The sequence below is a fragment of the Pongo pygmaeus genome, chromosome 14, assembly GCF_028885625.2.
Source record: "Pongo pygmaeus isolate AG05252 chromosome 14, NHGRI_mPonPyg2-v2.0_pri, whole genome shotgun sequence".
Classification (NCBI taxonomy): Eukaryota; Metazoa; Chordata; class Mammalia; order Primates; family Hominidae; genus Pongo; species Pongo pygmaeus.
Window position 1 is genome coordinate 118,216,297 of NC_072387.2, and position 26,163 is coordinate 118,242,459.

Below are 26,163 nucleotides of genomic sequence, written 5' to 3' on the forward strand. Positions count from 1 at the left end.
AAAACAAATAACAAATGTTAGTAAGAATGTGGAAGAAATTGAAACTCTTGTGAATTTTTGGTGGGAGTGCTAAATGATGTAGCCACTATGAAAGACAATATAGCAGTTTCTCAAAATATTAAAAATAGAATTACCATATGTTTCAGCAATTATACCTCTGGGTATATATCCAAAAGAATTGAAAGCAGAACCTTAAAGAGATATTTGCATACTCATGTCCATAACAGCATTATTCACAATAGCCAAAAGGTGGAGGCCGCCCAAGTGAACATTGATGCATGGATGTACAAAATATTTTGATCAGTCAGAGTTTTCCAGAGAAAAAGAAAAAGCTGGAGATATGGGATATATCAGTTAGGTATTACTAAATAAATATATATATGGTATATATATATTTACTATACATTTGGGGAGTTGCTAGTTCAATGGGCATAGAGTTTCATTCTTGCAAGCTAAAAAGGTTCTGGAGATTGACTGCACAAAATGTGAATATACTTTATGTGACTGAACTGTACACTTAAAATGGTTTAGATGGTAACTTTTAAAGTTTTGTGTTTTTAAATCACATTAAAAAAATTTAGGGCCGAAAGAGACATTGTAAGCAAAGAAGACAGTCCTGGGAATCCAAACACTTTTCTCTGCCACCAGTTAGAGTGGAAAAGACCTTAAAGAAAAGATAACATCTTTTCACAAAGAATACAGAGATAAAACTCAAGAGTTCAAGACTAAATGTAGTTGAACAACTGAACCAGAACACATTTTTTTCTGAGTGCTAGTCCGGTACTTTGTTTCATACACTGCTGTCCTCTTAAGCCTTCAACAACACACAGATCCTCTTTGAGGTGCAAAATTCATGACCTGCAGAAGTTTACAAAATGAAATAGGTTCCCTTGTTTGGGACAGAGTGAGAATTATAAATTCACAAGTCAGTGATATTAAAGAGAAATTGCAGAGTGACTTTAAAAATAATGAAGATGGTAAATTGTATAATATATGTGTATTTTACCACATTTTTTAAAGTCAAAAAATGCTTTTGATAAAGGATTGAAGATTAGCGTTCTGAAATGCTGAATTTTTAATAGTCACTAGTAGAGTGCAGTTTATACTTATTTGATTTGACTTGTTATCCTTGGTTAATTGTTGCTAGTGTTGGTGGTTGACAGTGATGAGATTTTCACATGAATTTTACACTGCACCACTTGTCCTGAGTGTGGAAATATCAACATTGGTCTGGATTGTGTTTAAATTTTGAAATTGTTGAAAGCTCATTATTCAATTTAAAGTATGTAAACAGCTGTTGCCGTGAGATAACAGATTATGCTTTTGGTTAAAATTCTGGGAATCACCCACCAGTTTTTGTTTACTTTTTAATAACCAGAGGCTTATATTTAAAATAGACAAAAAATTAGCAAGTGCATTTTAAATTTAGTAAATTTAGAAGTAACCAATGACAAGTACAATTATGAACTCATACTGTCTCCACTACTAGACATGTTTTATGACTGTCTGAAAGTATCTAAAACAGATTTTATGAGTTTTCATATAAAATTATATTTCTGTTTTAGCAATCAGTCGTGGTAATAAAACAATTTGAGGACAAGAGTCTTTATATTTGAGTAGCAGAAAAACACAAGAGAAATCTTTGATCCCTGATAGAGTACTAAACGAAAGAGAATTTAATTTTACTTGACATGTACACACACACACACTCACACACATACACACGCACACACACTTTTTCTATTGTTTTTTTTCCACCATGGATACCTTGGATAAATTCTCAGTAGTGAGACTGTTGAATTGAAGTGTAGATATGTTTATAATATTTCTAGTATCGTTAGATTGGCTTCCAAAACAACCTTATTATTTTACATTTTCAAGCAAACCACCATGGCACGTGTATACCTATGTAACAAAACTGCACGTTCTGTACCTGTAAAGCAGAACTTAAAGTATATATATATATATACTTTATATATATATGCTTTATATATATATATACTTTATATATATATGCTTTATATATATATATACTTTATATATATGCTTTATATATATATATACTTTATATATATATGCTTTATATATATATATACTTTATATATATATACTTTATATATATATAAAGAATAACTTTTGCTCACATTTTAACTAACAATATATAATTAATCATCGGTGTTAGCTATCTTTATTCAATTTCATTACCTGGATTATTTTGGCTTATTCCTTTTTAAATTTCTTTGGATAAGTATTAATTCTTTTGAATATCATTGTGTTTATATTATAGCTTTGTTTTCAATGCTATAATTTTTTAATGAGTACTGCTTTGGCTCATATGTTTGGTATAAGTTGTTTTCCCTTTTGTGACTTTCTAGGTAATTTCTAATCTCAGTTTTGCATACTTCTTTGATACAAACTTGACCTGTGAATGTATTTTTACATTTTCAAGTAAGCAACTCTTTGATCACCTTTTTGTAATGATTTCTATTTTTATGAGATTATAATCAATGAATGGGATATATCATTTAGGTATTACTAAGTAATAAACCACCCTACTTTAGTGCCCTGTAACAGCTCCCCTTTATTATTTTTGTAATTCTGTGAGTTTTTCAGGTGGCTCTTATGCCAGCTCCACCTGAGTTCATGTGTGTGGCTGCATGCCTCTGACAGCCAGGCTGGCTGGAGGTTCAAGATAGCCTCACCCACACATTTGGCAGTAAGTGCTGGCAGGTGGTTCAGGCACTTTAGTGGTTTTCAATGTATCTTCTCATCCTCCAGTAAGCTAGACTGACTTTCTTGCATGCAGGTCTCAGGGTGGCAGTCCTCTGTGTTCTACTGGTCAAAGCAAGCAATTCACAAGGTCAGTTCAGATTTAGGGGATAAGGAGACAGACCAATCTTATTATCAGTCACATTGCAAATAGGCATGCCACCAGAGAGTATTTCTTCCAGTCTTTGCAAACTATCCATCATGGTAGCCTGTAAAAGACTACTTTTTAAAGTTGTCCATTTTGACTAAAATTTTAAGTATCACTTGTACATTTGGGGAAAAAGTTATCTTTTTGATAGACATAATTCATTATCTCCCTCTCATTTTTGAATATCTTTGCACTAAATGTTATAATGCTAAATAATATAGCATCAATAACCATAAAGCTAAAACTACAAGAAAAACAACTGGAAATACACAGGAAAAAACATGAGAAATTTTACTCATCTCTATTATTCTATGACATCATATAAACAAAAATGCAGATATTGTAGACTAAAATAATAAAATTATTAAGGATATCCCTTCTTTTCAAGTAGCTATGTTATATTCACACAAATGACAATATTATTAATCCCTAAAGAAACTCTGATTAAGCTTTATAAGTAGAAATTGTGAGAGAAAATTATCTGAATGCAATACGATAAAATAGAAGTTAGTGAGAAAAATGAAAAAATTTCTGGAAATTAAAACAAATTAACAAATACCTCTTAAATAACTTTTAAGTCAAATTGGAAATCCAAACAAAAGTTTTAGATTAATTTATATTATTAATCGTTTCTAGAAAATAATAAGCACAATATATAAAAAACACAATAATAATAAAACACAATACATACCTGATATCATTGAATTTTACTAAGCAATGTTCTTGGGAAATTTAATAGCCTATCAACAAATAAGAAAGGAAATGAATGTTTGAACACTCAACTGAAGAAGTCAGACTAAAGAAAACAACAAAACAAACTTAAGTAGAATGAGACAAGTCATAATGATAATAAATAGAACTATCTGCTGATTACTTATTTGACACTAACAAAACAGACAAGTTTTAGCTATTCTTTCAAGAATAAAAGGAGAAATGGTATGCAGACAATTTTTTAAAAAAATGCTTAACCACAGATACAAAAGAAATGGAATACCAGATGAGAAACTATTTTGTATAAATTTATCAAGTAAAAATTGAAATCGTTTAAAATGATCTTATACAATAGAATTTAACTCCATGACACAGGAGTTTTCTTTTTTCTTTCTTCTTTTTCTCTCTGTTTTAATTTTTATATGCCTAGTACCTAGAACAATACTGAAAGAGTGGATGGTGAATATCCTTCCTTTGCAATTGGTTTAGCTACTTTGTTATTTCATTTTTTTTTTTTGTATTCAAGAGAAATGCATGTATACTCCAATTTCCCCTTAATTTTACACACAAATTTATTCATAATATCCTCTTACCTGTTTAGGATCTGTAATAGCTCTAAAATGTCCCGCTTTTAAAATTTCTGTTATTGAAATTTCATACTTTCTCTCTTTGTACTGTGTCTTACTACAAATTATTAATTTTATTTGTTATTTAAAATAACCAATTTTTAATTCTCTTTATTGTATAATTATTTATTTCATTAATCTCTTTTATATTTTTTACTCCTATCTTTAAGCTTAATTTGTTTTCACCTTTTAACTTGTTAGGGCTTTGTGAACTGTATGCTCAGCTTATTTCTTTCCATTCTTCTTTTTAAAACATGCCATCAAAGATATCATTTTTCTCATAAAAATAGCTTTAAATGCATTTTACAAGATTTTATATACTTTATTTTCATCATATCCCAACAACTCTTTCTATATTCAGTAATACCATCAGACCTTACCTGGGTCGATTTTTCTCAGCATCGTTTCCTTCCTTCCTCCCTTCCTCCCTTCCTTCCTTTCTTTTCTTTCTCGGAGTCTCGCTCTGTCGCCCAGGCTAGAGTGCAGCGGCGCGATCTGGGCTCACTGCAAGCTCCGCCTCCCGCGTTCACGCCATTCTCCTGCCTCAGCCTCCTGAGTAGCTGGGACTACATGCGCCAGCCACCACGCCCGGCTAATTTTTTGTACTTTTTTAATAGAGATGGGGTTTCACCATGTTAGCCAGGATGGTCTTGATCTCCTGACCTCGTGATCCGCCCACCTTGGCCTTCCAAAGTGCTGGGATTACAGGCGTGAGCCACCGCGCCACACCTACTTTCTTATTTTTCTTTTCCAAAAAGCTACCCATACAGATTTTCTCAGCATTTTAACCTAGGACTTGATAAGCTAATTCAAACTGTAGTTTCAGGTCTTTCATAGATTAAGAAGCATTATCCTTTTCTCCTGGAAGTTTTTATGTCATTGCCTCTGTTTAATCTATATCCTGTCCCTCCTTTTATGTTCCCATTTTTCTTGCATGTGAGTTGCAAAACACTCTTGAGTTTTGAGATTTTTCTTCTATTTGAGCCTGCAGGCCAGTAACTCAGTGCTCAAAAGTGACCATCCTTTTCTTCAATGCATGTATTAAATTATTTAATTGAAAACTATAGAGATATTTTTTAGTTCCTAAAAAATTTCTTCAGTTGAATGTTAAGTCCTCTATTAGTTTTTAAAATTCAAATTGTCTCCATCCCTTTGTGTTGTGTGTATGCTGGGATGTTCTGTGCTCTCCTTTGATGGCTTATCTCTCTTTTTTTTTTTTTAATTTTCATTGGAAGACGTTTATTTAGTCAGCGTTTAACAGAGGATAACAGAATCCATGAAGGACAAGTGTTCCAGGCACTAGAGATACAATAGGCTAGAAACCACACATTTCTGCACTCATGGAGCTGAACTCTCTTAGTTTATCATTTCTTTCTGTACATATCTTCCCTACTTCCACCCTACCCTCTGCCATAATCTTTTTAAAAATATATATATAAATGGCTTCATTTTCACATTTCACACCACCATAGCTGTGCATGCAAAAACACTACCGTCTAGCTACTACTTATACGTCCAGCCACTTCTTGGATCTCTCCCGATATCCCAATTTCAAGCTTTCTCTCTTAAACACCTCCTATGTTTGATTTGATGGCTCAACTGGGGCAGTCTAGCCTCAGGAGGTGGGAAATCAAGTCCTGTCTAACCCTGTGAGCCAGGATTGGACTAGCAGGGAAACTTCTAGTCTACTCTGAGGCATTTGGGGGAGGCTTTTGTTTCTTGTGATCCCCCGATAGTCTCTCAGCTTTAGGGACAGGGAGGACTAACCCTAAGCACTTACTCCCTTTGTGGGTGCTCAGAGGCCCAGGAAACTTGGCGTATTCTGTGAGGCTGATGTTAGCCACTGCCTGGGGCCCACAGATTTCTGCTCAACCATTCTATCTAAGACCCATTGAGACTTGGGTCTCAGATATAGTACTGCAAATACTCTCGAGAAATAAACCTCAAAAGTTATTTTTCTCTATCTAGGGCCGATTAGAGCAAAAAGCCCCTCGCTAACACTCAATTACCTCTAAGTTCTACTGCAATTTGGCTCAGAGAAGAAAGATAATTTACAGTTGTTAGTAAAGGAGAAGAAAGATGCATTCAGGTTGCAGTTTTCTCAGAATACACTATATCTCTCTTACTTTTTCTTAGTTTGAAATTATTCCCTTCTTACACTGAGATGCACAAATTCTAATTTTGCATTTTTTTTTCGGAAAGAGGTGACTACGTTTATTTTGGTTCCACATAGAAAAGACAGATTCATTAAACACATCTTCACATAATAGTACTTTTTAGACGGGGTTTCACCATGTTAGCCAGGATGGTCTCGATCTCCTGACCTCATGATCCGCCTGCCTCGGCCTCCCAAAGTGCTGGGATTACAGGCATGAGCCACCGTGCCCGGTCAAGACTCTTCTTAACAAATGAATTAGTTTTTCTAGCTTGTGGGTGTTGACCTTTTCTCTTTACACCGTAGTTCCAAAAAGTGGACATTTGGAAAAATTCTGAAAGAACATTTAAAACTCTCTTATACAAAGTTCTTTGGTTGTAAGAATACAATTCTTACAACTAGCAGAATTAGTATGTCTTTGGATCCTAATCAACTGCTAATCTAACTAGCAGATTTAGGATGTCTTTGGATGAATTAACACCTAATCTTGTCTCACATTGGCGTAAACAGGAAATAGTATGATCCAAATAACAAGCACGAAGAGTTGAGTAATCCAGCAGGACAATTATGTCCTTACAGTGCCAGGTTCCCTCCAGAATCTTGTTCTCACCGTCAGTGTTTCAGTCTGGGCCTGACGGCAGTTGCAGGATGGCAGTTCTCGGTGATCACGGACAGGCTTGTCATGTCTAGTGGAAGAAGAACATCTCTTTCTTGTCAATCTCTTTAAGAATGAGGAACTCTTTCTTAGCAGTCCCCCCAGGAGACCACCTCACAACCAACTGTAAAAAGCCTCTCTCATTTGTCTACCCTTAGCAATCAGTGGTGATGTAGATGGAGTCATCGTGAGTAGATTTCATGATTAGGACTTCCCCAAAGTGTGAGATTATGTCAGCATCCTACAGAGATAGATGTCTAAACAAAGTCAGCTTCTAGATTTGGGGCAAGAAAGATTCTGTTAAGATGGTGAAGCAAAATTGGACATACAGACGCTTCTGGCTTCAGAGCCTACACTCCTAACCCCATCCTCTTCTCAAAATTTAATAAGCAAGATTTCAAATAAATCATTAAAATATTTTCAGTCCATTTATTCAATTTTAATTTATTTGTTTTATTGATACAAAACAGATGCACATATTTTCAGAGTATATGTGATAATTTGATACATCATATAATATGAAAAGAACAATTCAGAGTAACTGGGAAGTTAATCACCTTGAATATTTATCCTTTTGTTTTGTGGGAACATTAAAATGATTCTCTTCTAGCTATTTTGAAATGTACAGCAGATTAGTGCTAACTATAGTTGCCCTATTAATCTATCAAGCGTTAGGTTTTATTTTTTCTAACATTAATCAACCTCTCTTCATGCCTCCACCCTTCTTCCTACTCTTCCTGGCCTCTGGTAACCACCTATCTACTCTCTATATTCATAAGACCTACCTTTTTAGCTCCCACATATGAATGAGAACATGTGATATTTGTCTTTTTATGCTTGGCTTATTTCATTTAGCATAATGACCTCTAGCTGGTGAGAATGTGGAGAAAGGGAACGCTGGTGCACTGTTAGTGAGAATGTCAATGAGTACAGCCACTATGGAAAACAGTATGGAGGTTCCTCAAAAAACTAAAAATAGAACTACCATACTTGAGCAATTCTATCACTAGGTCTATATCCAAAAGAAAGCAGTCAATGTATCCAAGAAATATCCCCATGCTGATTCAGCACTATTCACAATAGGCAAAATAGGGACTCAACCTAAGTGCCCATCAATAGATGAATGAATTTTAAAAATGTGGTATAACACAGGCCTACTATTCAGCCATAAAAAATAAAATCCTGTCGTTTGTAGCCACCTGGATGAGCCTGGAGGACATTATATTAAGTGAAATAAGCTAGGCACAGAGAGACAAATACTGTGTAATCTCACTTATATGTGCAATCTTAAAAAGTTGATTTTATAGAAGTAGAGAGTAGGAGAGTGGTTACTGGAGGTATTGATGTGGAGGTTTGTCACCTGGTACAAAGTCAGGGTTAGATAGAACGATTTCCAGTGTTCCATTGTACAGTACGGTGGCTATAGTTAACAATAATATATTATATATTTCAATAGAGCTAGAAAACAGGATTTTCGATGTTTTCACCAGATAGAAATGATAAATGTCTAAGGTGATGGATATGCTAATTTTCCTAATTTGATCATTACACATTGTATATGTATATCAAAACATGACACTGTATCTCATAAATACATATGTCAATTAAAAATTTTTTAAATTAAAAATTATATACAATGATTAACATTTAGCCTTTCAAGTCAAATTTAACTATATAATAACTTACTGTACATACTCTCTCTCTCCATTATATATAATATATATAATATAAAATATATATAAATATATAATATATAAATATTTTATATATATATATATAATATTTCTACTGGAAAACAGCATATTTTCCTGAAATGTAATACTTAACCTATATCATACAATTTTCCATATTCTGAGTGCTTTAGGATACCAATTTTATCTAGATATAATTTTAGGTACATTTACAGATCAAGTACATTCACAGATCTAGAAGAGCTGTTGTCGCCATGCTTGACTGGTCTAAATCCTTTTCCTCAAAGGATTTTGAGGAAAACACGCTTTTCCTCAAAGAAAAGGGGCAAAGGAGAGATTCCTCAAACCTGTAATTCTTTATAACACTATTTAGCCAGAAATTTATAATTCATTTTTAAAAATATTTTTGAGTTTGTCAATGTAAGAACATAGTCAGAGAGTGAATGTTTATTTTCTGCTGTTTCTGACTCCCGGACAAACTCACAAGTTATATTCTTTTCAATCCTATGTGCCTATTTCTGAGTGGATAGAACAGTTTCATCAATCACAAAGTCCTAGTATCTCAGTTTGTTTATTGAATGACAGAAGAATGCTTTACACTTACATTGAGAAAAAGATGTGTGTAAAAAGCAGCTAAATACTGTCAGTAAACACTGAATGTATAGTAAGATCGCTGCACAATCTGTGGCTCAGATACAGTGGCCTTTTGTCCCTGAATAAACTTGTGATGTGGTGTATTATTCAATGAACGTGAACATGCTTCTTGTTTAACAGAATTTCTGTTAAATTATTGCCAAACCATTTCCTCTTCAGGAAACAGATTCTTGATTTATGGAGTAATAACTTCCTTTTGTTCATCTAATAAGAGATTTAAGAGTCATGAATGTAACTTCGTTTTCTACCTGTCTTTAGAGAAAATGCAGCTCTCAGATCCCTGTGGAGGACGTGCACATTGCCATCCCTGCTTGCTGTCCCTTTAGCCAGAGGGACACGATGGCTGCCCTTCGTGGAAGAACTTGCCCATTTTATGCATGGCACGGTTCATTGCCGCAACAAACATCGGCCACTGGTTTAAAAATGGCTGAGTGTAGGCTGGCCAGTGACTCTCTTTTGAGATGGTCAGGCATGAAAGTCTCTGCCCAACAGAGTGACGAAGGCAGAGGGAATTCCCTAAAGCAGTCAAATCATTCCCTGTCTTCAGAATTTTCTCTGAGGAATATGGAGGGGAATGACTCACCAGAAGTGGGAGAATGTCCACGGACGGAGAGAAGCAGTGGCTACAGGAAACCCTGAGTGAAACACAGAGAGAAAATGCTTTCTAGCACTGCCTTGCATCCTTTCATTTCTGCGTGTATTTAAGTCATAAGAATACACAAACACATAATCTAAAGGATCTCAATTACTTTCAGTAAGAAGGCCTTCATACAATCCCCATACAAATTCCATTTTTTATGGCAAGGTTACTCCGTATGACTCACCCTAATTGATCTGGAACAAGAACTGACAGAAAAGAATTGTACTGTGTCATTCCTGATGCAAAAGGGTTTACAAGCATCCTTATAAAAGAAGACTTCCACCTGAGAAGGTTGATGGAGGACCTCTTGTCTACGTACCTGTTAGACTGGGGCACACTCACCTTATTGTGGGAGTTATAGGTAAGAAAAATTAGCAGCTTATTTTGGGGGCCAGGATAATAACACGTTATTTTAAAAAGTCTTGGAAACTTGCAGACACAAAGGGAAAAAAAAAGAACAATTCTAATGGTAAAAACAAGTAAGTCTGACTGCGTCATTTTGTAGTAAGACAATGAGGAAATGGGAACTCATCAGAGGGTAACTGGGTGGTGCCTGTAAAAGTGAAGATGTGCTTCTCCCTCAGCAGGCATTTGCTGGGAAACCCTTGCAGATGTTACAAGCACAGTTGTAGAAAATATCTATTAGAGCACTATTTGTAACTGAAAAATGTTTCATTTATACTTTGAATGTAAAGAATAAAACTGAATGAAAAAATGGAAGCATCGCACCGTGCTTTTGATTTACATTTCCCTGATCATTTAGTACAACCACCATGGAAATCAGTGTGGAGATTCCTTAAAGAACTAAAAGTAGAACTACCATTTGATCCAGCAATCCCACTACTGGGTATCTACCCAGAAGAAAAGAAGTTGTTATACGAAAAATATACTTGCACACACATGTTTATGGCAGCACAATTCACAATTGCAAAAATATAGAACCAGCCCAAATGCCCATCAATCAATGAGTGGATAAAGAAACTGTGATACATATATACGATGGAATACTACTCACCCATAAAAAGAATGAATTAATGATGTTCGCATCAGCCTGGATGGGATTGGAGACTACTATTCTAAGTGAAGTAACTCAGGAATGGAAAACCAAACATTGTATGTTCTAACTCATAGTGGGAGCTAAATTACAAGGATGCAAAGACATAGGAATGATATAATGGACTTTAGGGACTCAGGGGAAAGGGTGGGAGGGGGGTGAGGAATAAAAGACTAAAAATTGGGCTCAATGTGTACACTGCTCAGGTGATGGGTGCACCAAAATCTCACAAATCACCACTAAATAACTTAATCATGTAATCAGATACCACCTATTCCCCAAAAACCTGTGGAAATAATTTTTTTTTTAAATGGAAGCATCCAAAATGTTAATTTGTTTCCACATTCTTGTAAGCCTCATTACGTATCTCAGGGACAGTTAATATCGTCATACCAATTCACAGGCGAGGAAATGGAATCACAGAGAGTTTATGTACTTTGCGTAAGGAGAGTGAGGATGAGGCAGGATTTGCAGTCTAGAAGCCTGGGTCTGGAGTTCTCCACTTTGCACTATATCATTTCTGTAAACTTCTTACTTAAGACTGTATGGAAATGTAGAGTGAGACAGAACTAAAGCTCACTAGTCTTAGTCCATGGGGAGTAGTGACTACCCAGGGCTTGGTAAGTGCTCAGTAACGTTTGTTGAAAGATGAATCAATATTTCAATGCTGGAGCAAAGCAGTAAGAAACTGGGGAGTGTCCAGGAACCAGCCATCAGGATGAGGCAGGACTAGAATACCAAGTCAACAACAGAAAAATCCAAAACTAAGGTGGCTCTTGTTTGATCAAGGACTTCTTGTCCACTGACCTGTTAGGCTGTGGCACAGTCAACATGGGAGTTGTAGACAAGCTACTTGAGAGTGGTTAATGGCGGCAGTCAGGCATTTGGAGCTAGAGACAAGGCTGATTCTCCTCAACTAGTATCGTATTGAGCGGGGACTTAAAGCTTCAGAAGTCTGAGCAGAAAAGCTGAGACCAGGCTACTTGGGACAGGCTGTTCATATGCATGATTGAGTTTCAGTGATGAGTCTCAGAAGGAAAAAGTTTATGCATGTTTTCCTTAAAAATATATTCACTTATATTTAGAGAATCCTTCAGATATCTAACCTAGATACATTTGTAAAATTTAGTCTCATTCTTTTTATGACATTATTAGTATAATAATATGAATAATTCCCAATGGACTTACTTCCACACTTCCTTCAAGGATTCTCCATTTTATTTCATACTTGAAGACTGTTAATAAATCACTCTCTAGCTAAGAACAATTCAATGCTAAAGCACTTAGCTTATCTGACCTTCACGTTAATTATTTTTATGACAGCAGCAGGAACTTTCAGCTGCTTTTCCCCCTTCCTTATGAAGCCATGTGGCCCCAAGCAGACACAGTTCCCTTACTACGCTTAAGGGTGGGCTTCTTAGACCTGTGCATATCTTAAAAGCCTTCCCTTGAATGTGCCAATCCAAACTCCAAGTTTCCTCAGCAGATTTAAGGGGCTTTAAATCTACTTGAGCGTGAGTGTTAAGAGATGACTTTGAAATTCTTACAAAAACTGAAAGTGAAATGAGGAAGACAGATTGAGCAATCCAATCGGAGGGTAAATGCCAGCAAACCTACTGTACAGTAGGGGTAGAGATGCAGAAAGGCAGAAAGAAGAAAATTCAGGAGAACTCTCCTGAGGGGTGAGCCAAGCCCTGCCATGTAGTGCACGCAGGACATCAACAAACACAGATAACAGGAAATGATCCATTCCCTGTGGTCACTTATTCTAAAGGCCCCAACCTTCAAAGTTCAAGTAGTGATATGGATGACTCCACAGAAAGGGAGCAGTCACGCCTTACTTCTTGCCTTAAGAAAAGAGAAGAAATGAAACTGAAGGAGTGTGTTTCCATCCTCCCACGGAAGGAAAGCCCCTCTGTCCGATCCTCCAAAGACGGAAAGCTGCTGGCTGCAACCTTGCTGCTGGCACTGCTGTCTTGCTGCCTCACGGTGGTGTCTTTCTACCAGGTGGCCGCCCTGCAAGGGGACCTGGCCAGCCTCCGGGCAGAGCTGCAGGGCCACCACGCGGAGAAGCTGCCAGCAGGAGCAGGAGCCCCCAAGGCCGGCCTGGAGGAAGCTCCAGCTGTCACCTCGGGACTGAAAGTGAGTTTGCAGCAGCTGCAAGACACAGGCAAGATCCTGCCTACACTGCCGCCTCTCCCTCGCCTCAGCTGTCTTTCTAGTAACTTGAAGTTTTTCTGTTCATAGATCTTTGAACCACCAGCTCCAGGAGAAGGCAACTCCAGTCAGAGCAGCAGAAATAAGCGTGCCGTTCAGGGTCCAGAAGAAACAGGTATGTTTTGGGCACACACACTTTTAGCAGTCAGGGATTAGAGAATAACATCCAGTCTGGGGGAGCTGGAGGTGAGTATCCCCTCTATGAACCGATTAAATAAGACTATGAAATTTGCCATCCAAAGCAGACATTGCTTTAGAGCAAAGCCCCAGCGCTGGCAAATGTAACAGGCTTCATGGGTGTGCTTTTTCCTCCAATGAGCAGATGGTGTGAGTGGAAGCATTTCTCTGTGCATGTGTAAGTATTTATCTGTGCATTAAGCAGAGGAGATAAAAGGGCCATATGTGTTTCTTCAGGTAGATAATGCCCTCCCATGTGAGAAGCATTATTCATCACTCCAGAAAAATCAAAAAAAGCATTACATGTTAGAATTAGACTTTGCTTACTACCTGGGTCATAGAAAGTTAAAGACATCTATTTTCTGAATGTGCATTACGTGTTGTGAAACCAGGTAAATGTTGTAATGAAAGGCCCTGTATGTTGTGCTTTAATTTTGTTTATTTGTTAAAAAGGTTATTTTACACACACACACACACACACACACACACACACACACACACAGATTTTAGCTTTTCTTTAAGGTATGCTTTTCCAGGAGATCCATGCATTTATCATCTTCTTATCATCGTCCTTTAGTGATTTCTGACTTTCTTCATGTTTTGCTCATTCCACAGAACTTTACAGAGTTGGTGGGGCCTACCAAAATGATCAATTCTAGTTCTTTCATTTGAAGGTGAAAAAAAGAATCTTTATATACATTTATTAAAGTTATAATATAACAAATTCTTAATATTATTGTCCTTTTATTAAATATATTGAAAGAATATTTTTTGAGCACCTGGAACGTATCGTACAGCTATAGACCAGAATAGGCATTTTCAAACATACTATTTCATTTAACCTTCACAGTGACTCTATGAAGTCCACAAAATACATGCAATAATTTATGTATATTTTCACTTCTGAAGAGAATTGAATAAGAAACATAGTGAGAGATACACCAGGGACCCTTCTATCACACACACACGCATGAGGTACCCTGACTATAAACTTGTTTTTTGACTATATGCTTTATTCATAAAAAATTGTTTCTTATTTTATAAAACCGTAATTTTTGGTATCTGGTTATTGTATCTTTGTACCAGTTATGAGGAATAACTGGGCTTAAACATTTTTAAATTAGGAAACGTGCACATTTTTATTATTTTAACACATCAATTTTTTTATCGTTTGCATTTTATAATCTATATTTCCTAATTGAAAATAATACAGAATATATACTATGACATATTTTTTGTTTTGACTTATACAATAAGGATTTTTCCTATTTCTAAGTATTTTTCATATATCTGTATTAATTTATCTAACAATTGTTTTAAATGGTTATTTCCATTCTCTTTGCTATAATACAACATTCAAAAGTTTTGCACAGAACTCTTTTATTTCTGTGAAATTATATATTCAATATAAAATTCATATAGTGAAATATCTGAGCTAGGGAGAAGAAACATCTTCATCACCCTTGTTTCCGATTGCCATATTGTTTTCAAAATGAGTTATACATGCAATCAAAAATGTGGTGTACCGGTCCTCCACATTCTTGCTTGCATATTATTTTTAAAGTGTATTTTGATTAGTTTAGTAGTTACAAAACAATATCTCACATTTATTTTGATGTGTTGCTTGTTTACTAATATGAATAAACTTTCTGCATATTTTGATTATTTATAATTTTATCTTTTGCTAATTTTTATTTATAACTGTCTCCACTTGTCTGTCCCATGTTTTTATAATTTTGGATAAGCTCTTCCTAATTAGACATATTGATTATTGATCAAAATTTTGATGTAAATATTTTAACAGTTTTGCTGCTTTTTTTACTTGAACATTTTGCATTTCTCTATAGTAAAGTGATAATCTTTAAAAAATTTTCCCTAATATTAAAGCTAAAAATACATTTGTTCATGTTTTCTTAAGTAGTTGACTCCCTGCCACTTTGACTTTTTCATAGTTGAGTGTTTTGTTTTAATTCATTAGTCCTTCTGTTGTTTATTTTGATGAATCATCTCACATTGGCTTTAACTTCCCCCTCTCTCTTTTTTCCTTTCAAACTGCTATCTCAACCAAATGTATTAAATAGTTCTTTTTAACTCCTTGGTATTGAAAAGCTTATGGTGTTTTATTAAGTTCCTCATAAGAGTTGAATCTATTTGAGACTCTTTTTTTTTAATTGATTAATTATTCTATTTATATGCTTTAAAGAATATTTTTAAGGTAATTTGTATTATAAGAGGCTTCAATAACTAGTAGGGTCAGGATCCTTCAATCTCCTTAACCTTCACTGCTACTATCCCCCTGTTTCTAAATATTAGTTTTAAAAATAAACTTTAACTTTACAATTAAAAAAAAGATGTAGACTCATTTCAGCAGATTTAAGAAGAAAAGAATAATAGAGTAGGAAAGAAATAATTCTTGGGTCACATTTTCCCAAAATTCTCCTATTAATACTTTTATGTATTTGTGTTTTAATGGCATCCAGGAATAGTATACTGATGAGACTCTTTCACCAAATAATTTGCAATTTGTAGATTCTAACAAAGTGAAAAAAAATTTGCCCAGATTTCCACAGCCTAGAAGTAGCTACTATTATTATTTCATGGTTTGTCCTAGACTTTTTAATAAACCTTAATACAATGTGCATATAGGTATATATTGCACACAGTTGAGCCTTGAACAACACAAGTTTTAACAGCACGGGTACACTTACAGGTGGATTTTTTTTCAATAAACCTATTGGAAAATTGTTTGTAGATTTGTGATAATTTGAAAAAACTCATAGAAGGACTGTGTATCCTTGAAATGTTGAAAATATTAAGATTAATTAGCCATGTCATGAATGTATAAAATATATGTAGATACTGGTCTATTTTCTTATTACTATCATAAAATATACACAAAAGTTAAAAATTCTCAAAACATATGCATACAAACAGACTGTACATAGCGCCCTTTGTAGTCTAGAGAAATGGAAACAAACATAAACATGCAGTATTAAGTCATCACTGCATAAAATTAACTGTGGTACATACTGTACTACTGTAATAATTTCATAGCCACCTCCTGTTGCTACTGCAGTGAGCTCAAGTGCTGTGAGTATCTGCTTAAAACACCATGTGATGCTAATCATCTCTGCATGAGCCAGTTGTATCTCCAATCAATTGGGTATTGCAGTAAAAATGATTTCTCATGATTTGTGTGTATTTTTCATCTTGTATAATACAATATCATAAACCTTGAATAACACCATGAGACCTATAGAAAGTGCGATAATGATGCTGGAAATGCTCCCAAGAAGCAAAGAAGAGTCATGACATTATAGTTGACCCTTGAACAACACACGTTTGAACCGCGAGGGTCCACTTGTATGTGGATTTTCTTCCACTTTCCACCCTTGAGATAGCAAGACCAACGCCTCCTTTCCCTCCTCCCCCTTAGCTTACTCAATGTGAAGAATGAAGAACTCTATAATGATCCACTTCCACTTAATGAATAGTAAATGCATTTTCTCTTCCTTATGATTTTTTTAAATAACATTTTCTTTTCTGTAGCTTACTTTATTGTAAGAATACACTACATAATACATTTAATTTATGAAATACGTATTGATTGAGTTTTTGTTATCAGAAAGGCTTCTGGTCAACAGTGGGCTGTTAGTAATTAAGATCTGGGAGTCAAAAGTTAAGCACAAATTTTTGACTGAATGGGATCAGTGACCCTAATTCCTGTGTTGTTCAAGGATCAACTGTATTTGTTCATATATATATATGAACAGATATATATATTTATACAAATATATGTACAAATATATATACATACAAATATATATATACATATATATAGTGTGCATATGTGTTATGTGTATATACTCAAATAGGACATAGTATACACACTCATAACATTCATAAATCCAAGGTGGAAGGTTTGAAGATAAGAATCTTAATGACAGGTGATGTCTACTATTCCTTGTTAATAAAATTAGGAAATTCATTTGAATGTTGTTCTAGATACTATTCTTTGGTGGAGGGAAAGTTTATTTTATTTAGCATACTCCAAAATTAATGTTTATATTCCCAAAAAAGTTGTCTGTAACACAAGGACTTTTTTTAGTAGGAATTTTTTGGCATTGAGAAAATTCTATGCAGCTTTCTTTGATTTTTGTTTTCATTCAAGTTCTGATTTATTTTCAGTAGGACTCAAAACCTTAAGTTGTCCTTTTTACTTTTAAAGTGTTTATTTATGTTCATATTTATTAATTGTCTACAAGTTTTAGAACCAAGTATTTTTATTGGAACTTCACACAAACTGTAGAAGAAGGGAGGGGAATTACCATCAGCCAACATGTCCCAATGATACTCTCTTCCAGGCATCCCATGGGTAAACAGTGGTTTTACTTAATTTTTTAATTTTAGAATTTAGTACTTTGGCTTTAGTTTTGTTTTTCTTAATTACTTTGTGTTTCAAACCAAAATCTCATTAAGCTTAATGTATTTCATAATATCATTTTTGATTGTAGTATAATAAACAGAAATGTGGGGAAATCCAGGATTAAAAAATTGCCAAATAGCTCATATTAGCCAAAAATTCACTTTTAAGCCCGTAACTGTGTTTGGAGATATTCCCAATTTAAAAATTAACTAAAACAATATGGCTTTGAAAATATTACATAATAAAATTTATTTACAAATGGAATCATGAAGATCCACATTTTGAACATCACTTAACTATAATTTTCTTAATTTTAAGAACCTAAAGATAAATGTCTTTAGAGTCTATCAAGAAAGTGAATTCTTTCAAATGGGTTATCACTGACCTAAAAAGATTCATTGTTAAAATTAGGTAACCTTTGTATTTTCTTTCCTGTTAATTAATAACTATTAGAAATTTATGTGTTTTAGGTTACAGAAAGACAAAATTATTTTTATTGATAATGTTTATTATAATTGTCTCAATTATAATAATAAAATAATGGTAAAAATATGAACAATTCAAAGTAATGTAAAGCAAGAATAGAAAAAATTGTCCGTATTTCACCTTCCAAATAATTATCGTGAGATTTTTGGTCAATCTACTTTAAGTTATATTTTTCTTCATTTTTAAGTGAGCTTGGGATTGTTTAAGAATTACACACAGCTTGCAAAGAATACACTGTGTTGGCATGTACCTCATCCAGCTTCCCTAATCCTAACATCTTATATGACCATGGTATTTCATTACAAAAAGGAAACCAACATTGAGACTTAACTATTAGCTAAATTCTAGACTTAATTTGAATTTCACGAGTTTTTCTACTAATGATTTTATGTTTTAGGATCCATCAGGATATCACATTGTATTTAATATTTTTTAAATTAAAATTTTGAATGTAGCATATATAAACACCCAATACTATACCTTAAGTTTTCTATAGGATAAACCTTTCTAATTTTCAAAAGTAAAGATATCAATACTATTTTTGAGTCTTCTTTTTTGAAATCCAAAGTCGAACTCCTTTGCAAGGAAAGATGAGATGTTTGACAAGTCTGTAATGTCCAGTCTTTGCCCGGTTGGCATTTCTGTCTTAGCTGTGAGTTCCAGACTGTAACATGAGTGTTGGAAGCATGCAGTGTAGAACTTGACCATCCAGCCCTTATCAAAATTAGGCTAACTTGAGCCTTTTACCCAGCAAGGGTGTGTTCCTTCATGGAACAGAACCAGCTGGCTGCTGCTTAGGCGATCTTTGACCAGAGCTTTCCCTGAGAGTAATTTTTTTTCCCCCTGCTTCAATAGTGAGACTTTTTTTCAGTGTTGCAAGAACTGGCTTCTGTTCAACTTCTGGAAAAGTATTTAAAATTGAAAACATTGACCTTCAAACCAAATCTTTGACCTGTTCTTGTTAAGCTTGAGATGTTGGGAAACGGAAGAGCTAGGAAACAAATCAGTCAACACAGCCAAATGTGATATTGTATCTCTTTTACACAATCTTACATTATCGTGAGTTGAAGAGAAACAGAAAAATGATAGTACATATAGTTAATTAGCAAATTAAAATACAAAAAAATGGTAAATATGTTGAAAAAGGGAAAAGGTTAGGGCAGGGGAATGAGTATCAGGAATGTGAAGGGTGAGGAAAGGAAAGAAATGCGTTTTAATTTTGAATGGAGAGGCCAGGTTCATTAAGCCCTTTTTTATCTTTTCTTGAAAGCTCAATAATTCTTTATACTTTATACTTTTGACTTTTTTTTTAACATTGCAGATATGGGTAGGTGATTTTTAAAATAAATTCAAAATGTTTATACCTGTGTTGTTTTTATTAGTAATTCCATATGAATGGAAAATGTTAGTTTTAATGCTTATTCTTTTTATAGATCAACTCCTACTTAACAGAACTGCATTGAGCAGCTGCATTTTTGTTGTGGTGATATTTTTTTTAAAAGACGTTCCCATTTCTGAAGAGTTAGAGAAACAGAAGGTTTCTCTTCAAATAGATTTATCACCCACTGTTTCTGCAAATATCTGAGGTAGGCACTCCATAATATACAGAGAAGAGGACAGCAAAGCTAACAATTATTAGGCGTGTTTCATGTGCAAACACTGTGTTGGGCTCTGGGAATGTGTATCATTTACTTTCTCAACAACTCTGTTAGCTGGGCATTATTGTTTTCATTTTAGATGAGAAAACTGCAACCCGGAGAATCAAATGTCTCTCTCAGCAAGCTAATTATTTAATAGTTGGAGAAGTTAAGCCAAATTGATGCAAAATTTAAAAGAACAATAAAATAGATAAGTTATTTACAATTCATAAAACACATCTAAATTATGACTTCAATCTATTTTCGCAGCAGTATGAAATGGATATTGCTATTCCCATTGTTACAGGACCCAACACTTACCCAAAGTTAACCTTTGGGTGGGGGGGTTTCTGTACTATATTCCCTTCTGTGGTCACCAGAGAAATGTTACAGGAAAGGAGTCCCGATCCAGACCCCCAGAGAGGGTTCTTGGATCTCATGCCAGAAAAAATTCAGGGCAAATCCACAGGGTAAAGTGAAAGCAAGTTTATTAGGAAAGTAAAGGACTAAAAGAATGCCTAAACCATAGACAGAGCAGCCCTGAGGGCTGCTGGTTGCCAATTTTTATGGCTATTTCTTGATGATATGCTAAACAAGGGGTGGATTATTCATGCCTCCCCTTTTTAGACCATATAGTGTAACTTCCTGACATTGCCATGGCATCATGACGCTGGCGGGAGTGTAGCAGTGAGAACCAACAGAGGTCACTCCTCGCCATCTTGGTTTTGGTGGGTTTTGGCGGGTTTTGGCTGGCTTCTTTGCTGCAGTCTGTTTTGTCAGCAATGCCTTTGTGACCTGTATTTTGTGCTGATCTCCTATCCCATCCTCTGACTTAGAATGCCTTCATCATCTGGGAATACAGCCCAGTAGGTCTCAGTTATTTTACCCAGCTCCTATTCAAGATGGAGTTGCTCTGGTTCACCTGCCTCTGACATCATTATACAGATTTAAAATGCTTCAAAATTAAGTGTCAAACTCATGGTTTGACAACTAATTGATAGGAGAGGTAAGGTTTGAATTCATTATCTATTGATTATAAATTCTGATTTTTTTCAGTGATAATAGCGGTACATACTTAATTTTCAAGTGTGCCACCAGATTTGAGAAAAAAATATTGGGTCTGATAAGGCCCAGGGTATTATGATTATTGCCAGTGAGAGAGACATCAAGTTAAGCAATCAGAGAATGCTGTTAGTGGTAGAGATTGCAGACTGCGAGATTATCTAGACAGTGGTCAAGTGAGCTGAAGTGGGTTTGAAGATGGAGCAGACTTGGGTAAGAGGACAGAATATCTGAGGTTATGGGGACAAGGTAGAAATAGGAAACAGAAATAATTCAAGAAAAGGCCTTGTTTTAGTAGGCACAGAGGCTTATCCCATACAGACATCTTTATATTATCCCTTTCCTCTTCTAAATTTGTAAATTTTTGCAAGTGCTGATCTGTTGAAGTGTTTTTGCAAATGCAAGCTTTCTTCCTACCCCCTCCTCTCCTCCTCCTCTTCCTCCTCCTCTGCTGCTGTCCTCCTCTTCTTCCTCCTCCTCCCCTTCTTTTCCTCTTCCTCCTCTTCCTCCTCTTCCCTTCCTCTCCTCCTCCTCTGCTCTGCTCCTCCTCTTCCTCCTCCTCTTCTTCCTCCTCTCCCCTCCTTTCCTCCTCCTCTTCCTCCTCCTCCCCTTCTCTTCCTCCTCCCCCTTCTCTTCTTCCTCCTCCTCCCCTTCTTTTCCTCTTCCTCCTCTTCCTCCTCCTCCCCTCCTCTCCTCCTCCTCTGCTCTGCTCCTCCTCTTCCTCCTCCTCTTCTTCCTCCTCTCCCCTCCTTTCCTCTTCCTCTTCCTCCTCCTCCCCTTCTCTTCCTCCTCCCCCTTCTCTTCTTCCTCCTCCTCCCCTTCTCTCCCTCCTCCTCCTCCTCTCCCTTCTCCTCCTCTTATCCCTCCTCCTCCCTTTCTCTTCCTCCTCCTCCTCCTTCTCCTCCTCCTGTTCCTTCTCCTCCTCCTCTTCCTCCTCTCCCCTTCTCTCCTCCTCCCCTTCCTGGTCCTCCCTTTCTCTTCCTCCTCCTCCCCTTCTCTTCCTCCTCCTCCCCTTCTATTCCTCCTCCTCCCCTTCTCTTCCTCCTCCTCCCCTTCTCTTCCTCCTCTTCCCCTTCTCTTCCTCCTCCTCCCCTTCTCTTCCTCCTCCTCCCCTTCTCTTCCTCCTCCTCCCCTTCTCTTCCTCCTCTTCCCTTTCTCTTCCTCCTCCTCCCCTTCTCTTCCTCCTCCTCCCCTTCCTCCTCCTCCCCTTCTCTTCCTCCTCCCGCTTCTCTTCTTCCTCCTCCTCCCCTTCTCTTCCTCCTCTTCCCCTTCTCTTCCTCCTCTTCCCCTTCTCTTCCTCCTCTTCCCCTTCTCTTCCTCCTCTTCCCCTTCTCTTCCTCCTCTTCCCCTTCTCTTCCTCCTCTTCCCCTTCTCTTCCTCCTCTTCCCCTTCTCTTCCTCCGCCTCCCCTTCTCTTCCTCCTCCTCCCCTTCTCTTCCTCCTCTTCCCCTTCTCTTCCTCCTCCTCCCCTTCTCTTCCTCCTCCTCCCCTTCCTCCTCCTCCCCTTCTCTTCCTCCTCTTCCCCTTCTCTTCCTCCTCTTCCCCTTCTCTTCCTCCTCTTCCCCTTCTCTTCCTCCTCTTCCCCTTCTCTTCCTCCTCTTCCCCTTCTCTTCCTCCTCCCCTTCTCTTCCTCCTCCTCCCCTTCTCTTCCTCCTCCTCCCCTTCTCTTCCTCCTCTTCGCCTTCTCTTCCTCCTCTCCCCCTTCTCTTCCTCCTCCTCCCCTTCTCTTCCTCCTCTTCCCCTTCTCTTCCTCCTCCTCCCCTTCTCTTCCTCCTCCTCCCCTTCTCTTCCTCCTCTTCCCCTTCTCTTCCTCCTCTTCCCCTTCTCTTCCTCCTCTTCCCCTTCTCTTCCTCCTCTTCCCTTTCTCTTCCTCCTCTTCCCCTTCTCTTCCTCCTCTTCCCCTTCTCCTCCTCCTCCTCCCCTTCCTCCTCCTCCCCTTCTCTTCCTCTTCTTCCCCTTCTCTTCCTCTTCTTCCCCTTCTCTTCCTCCTCTTTCCCTTCTCTTCCTCCTCCTCCCCTTCTCTTCCTCCTCCTCCCCTTCTCTTCCTCCTCCTCCCCTTCTCTTCCTCCTCTTCCCCTTCTCTTCCTCCTCTTCCCCTTCTCTTCCTCCTTTTCCCCTTCTCTTCCTCCTCCTCCCCTTCTATTCCTCCTCCTCCCCTTCTCTTCCTCCTCTTCCCCTTCTCTTCCTCCTCTTCCCCTTCTCTTCCTCCTCTTCCCCTTCTCTTCCTCCTCTTCCCCTTCTCTTCCTCCTCTTCCCCTTCTCTTCCTCCTCCCCTTCTCTTCCTCCTCCTCCCCTTCTCTTCCTCCTCCTCCCCTTCTCTTCCTCCTCCTCCCCTTCTCTTCCTCCTCTTCCCCTTCTCTTCCTCCTCCTCCACTTCTCTTTCTCCTCCTCCTCCCCTCCTCTCCTCTCCTCCTCCTCTTCCTCCTCCTCCCCTTCTCTTCCTCCTCCTCCTCCTCCTGATCAGGTTATTTGAGACAGGGAAGGGTAAGAGAAAGGGGAATAACTGTGCTGTGACAGCTCCTGACAGCAGCTATGAAGTCTCACTTTCAGGCCTTTTTCTCTTCTATCTGCCCCACTGGAGCCTCTGGAAATTACAAAATAAGACATTTTAGGAAAATGGTGCACAACTACTTACTTTAAAAATATTATAGAGTGCTACACTTCTGTGGATAGAGATTCAAAAATGTATTATTAAGGTTTTCTCTTGAGGAAAATGTTTCCTATATAACTGAGGTTTCAAAGCCTATTATGAGAGAGTCCACAATTCATGGAAATTGTTTTGTTTTATGGAACCCCTTTTCCCTCAAGCATTGACTTAATTTGATCTAACACGTTTCATAAAGCTGGATTTAGTGACTGGTTTTTAAGAATTGTTTGGAAAAGTTGAGTGCTATTTTTTATGTAAATTTTGTTTCATATATTATTCCATGGATTTTTTTTAAGTCTGCTGTAAATCAGACACTGAAAATTTGTGAATGATTGTCCTTAGTATCAAGTGATTCACAATCTAGGGAGAGAAACAGTTACAGAAACAACTGTGTGTATAGTAACATGTATTTCAATAGATGATATGCAAAGTATAGTGGGATCAAATATTTTGCTAGAAGGATTGTAGAAAAAGTTTGTATTTGATTTGAGTACTGAAGGATGAATGGAGTTCCACTGGCTAGAAGGTAAAGTATATTTTGTAGGAGGGAACAGCAGACATACAGTCATGGAAGCATGGAAGATGACCTCTCGTTCTGAGGTGTGTTTAAGTACAACTGGGTTTGGGTGGGTGACACGCATGAGACTGAATGTTGGCTGGGCCAGGGCATGGAGGAACTGGTTTGTATTCCAGGAAGATGCAGTGAGTGAATTATAAGCATTAGAATGAGAAGAACAAATTTGCACTTAGAAAGATAATTCAGGAGGAAATGCAAATGATGGACTAGTTATTGTGAAAAAGAGAGACACAACTTGGTAGGCTAATGAAATTGTCAAGAATGGTGAGGTAGGGATCCGAATTTAGGCTGCTATGCTCCTCATCTTCCTCCCTCTCTCTCTGTGTCCCTCCCAATATCACCATCTGCATAGATTCATGAACTGTTAATTTTGTCCGTGACGCTCATATTGCTCCTCTTTTTTTCTGATTTTAGTTGAAGTGTCACCTCCCAGAGAAGCCTTCCTGATTGGATCAAATGCCCGGCCTGGGCACCAAGAATTAAAGTTGAAACTTTAATTCTGTCTGTGTGATGTTGAGTAATACCCATTTCTTCCACTGGATTGTAAACTCCCTGGGGGCAGCGATGGCGTCTGCTTTTTTTTTTTTTTTTTTTTTTTTTTGCTGTACTTAGCACAACACCTGACATAGATTACGTCCTTAGTAAATTTGTTAAAATGAAATGGATGAGAGATGGAATCTAAATTGAACAAAAGTTAAAAATTTAAACCATTCGAACTTGATTATTAGTTGAACTCCAAGATTGAGAAGGCAGAAATCAGGAATGTTTATAAAGTTTGTAGCTTGGGCAACTCGGAGGATAGTTATATATCCACTCAGAGAGAAAATAAGTACGCATGAGAAAGATAAAGCATTATATTTGAGACATGTTGAATTTGGAGTATCACTAAGGCATCCAAATGGAAAGGTCCAAGGGGAAGGTGAAGATTTAATTGCTGATTGGGCAATTCATTAGTAACTTCATACAGACATTCAACTGTTTTTCTATTTTTGGCTTTATCTTCCTTGACATCAGGTTGGTTTACATGTGATATCGTGAAGCTACTGGCAAGCTCCTGATATTCAGTGCATTCCGAGAATATATTATTAATAAATTGAAATATTCTAACATAATTCAGTGAAGTCATGGAGAAACACAGATGATGATTCAAGTATAAAATTATCAATTTAAAATTAAAATATTAGATGAATAGTAAATTGAAGCAACATTAAGCGATGATAATGCTTTTTTTTTTTTTACTCTTAGTGCCTATGAGGCAATGCAAAAGCCTTGCAATTTTACATCTCCAATATTGCTTTAAGCACAAAACATAGTTAAAATATGAGTGGATATGTGACAATAATCAATTAGTGCTTAAGATTCTGTCTATACAAACACACGCACACACACAAACGCAAGTTATAGAAAATTATCATTTGAGGCCGGGCGTGGTAGCTCACACCTCTAATGCCAGCACTTCAGGAGGCTGAGGTAGGTGGATCACCTGAGGTCAGGAGATCGAGACCAGCCTGACCAACACAGAGAAACCCTGTCTCTACTAAAAATACAAAATTAGCCAGGTGTGGTGGCGCATGCCTGTAATCCCAGCTACTCAGAAGGCTGGGAGAATCATGTGAACCTGGGAGATGGAGTTTGCAATGAGCCAAGATTGTGCCATTGCACTCCAGCCTGGGCAACAAGAGTAGAACTCTGTCTCAAAAAAAAAAAAAAAAAGAAAGAAAGAAAAGAAAATTATCATTTGAAGTATTTGTCATCATTCCGTCAGCTGTGGTTATTTCTATTCTATCAACTCCTTTCCAACACCCCCTTCCAAAAAATACCCAGCACCCCTT

The 26,163-nt window shown here is 36.9% G+C and overlaps 1 protein-coding gene across 3 annotated transcripts in view; it reads left to right on the forward strand.

The window, feature by feature from the left end:
- Positions 1 to 26,163, forward strand: part of TNFSF13B (TNF superfamily member 13b) — a 75,510-nt gene that overhangs the window by 22,266 nt on the left and 27,081 nt on the right. For all 3 annotated transcript variants that reach the window (XM_054446852.2, XM_063651141.1, XM_063651139.1), the window contains 2 exons: positions 9,668 to 13,245; positions 13,351 to 13,435. In XM_054446852.2, the coding sequence (XP_054302827.1) occupies positions 12,907 to 13,245; positions 13,351 to 13,435 (424 nt within the window). In that variant the 5' untranslated portion in view covers positions 9,668 to 12,906. The remainder of the gene's footprint in view (positions 1 to 9,667; positions 13,246 to 13,350; positions 13,436 to 26,163) is intronic.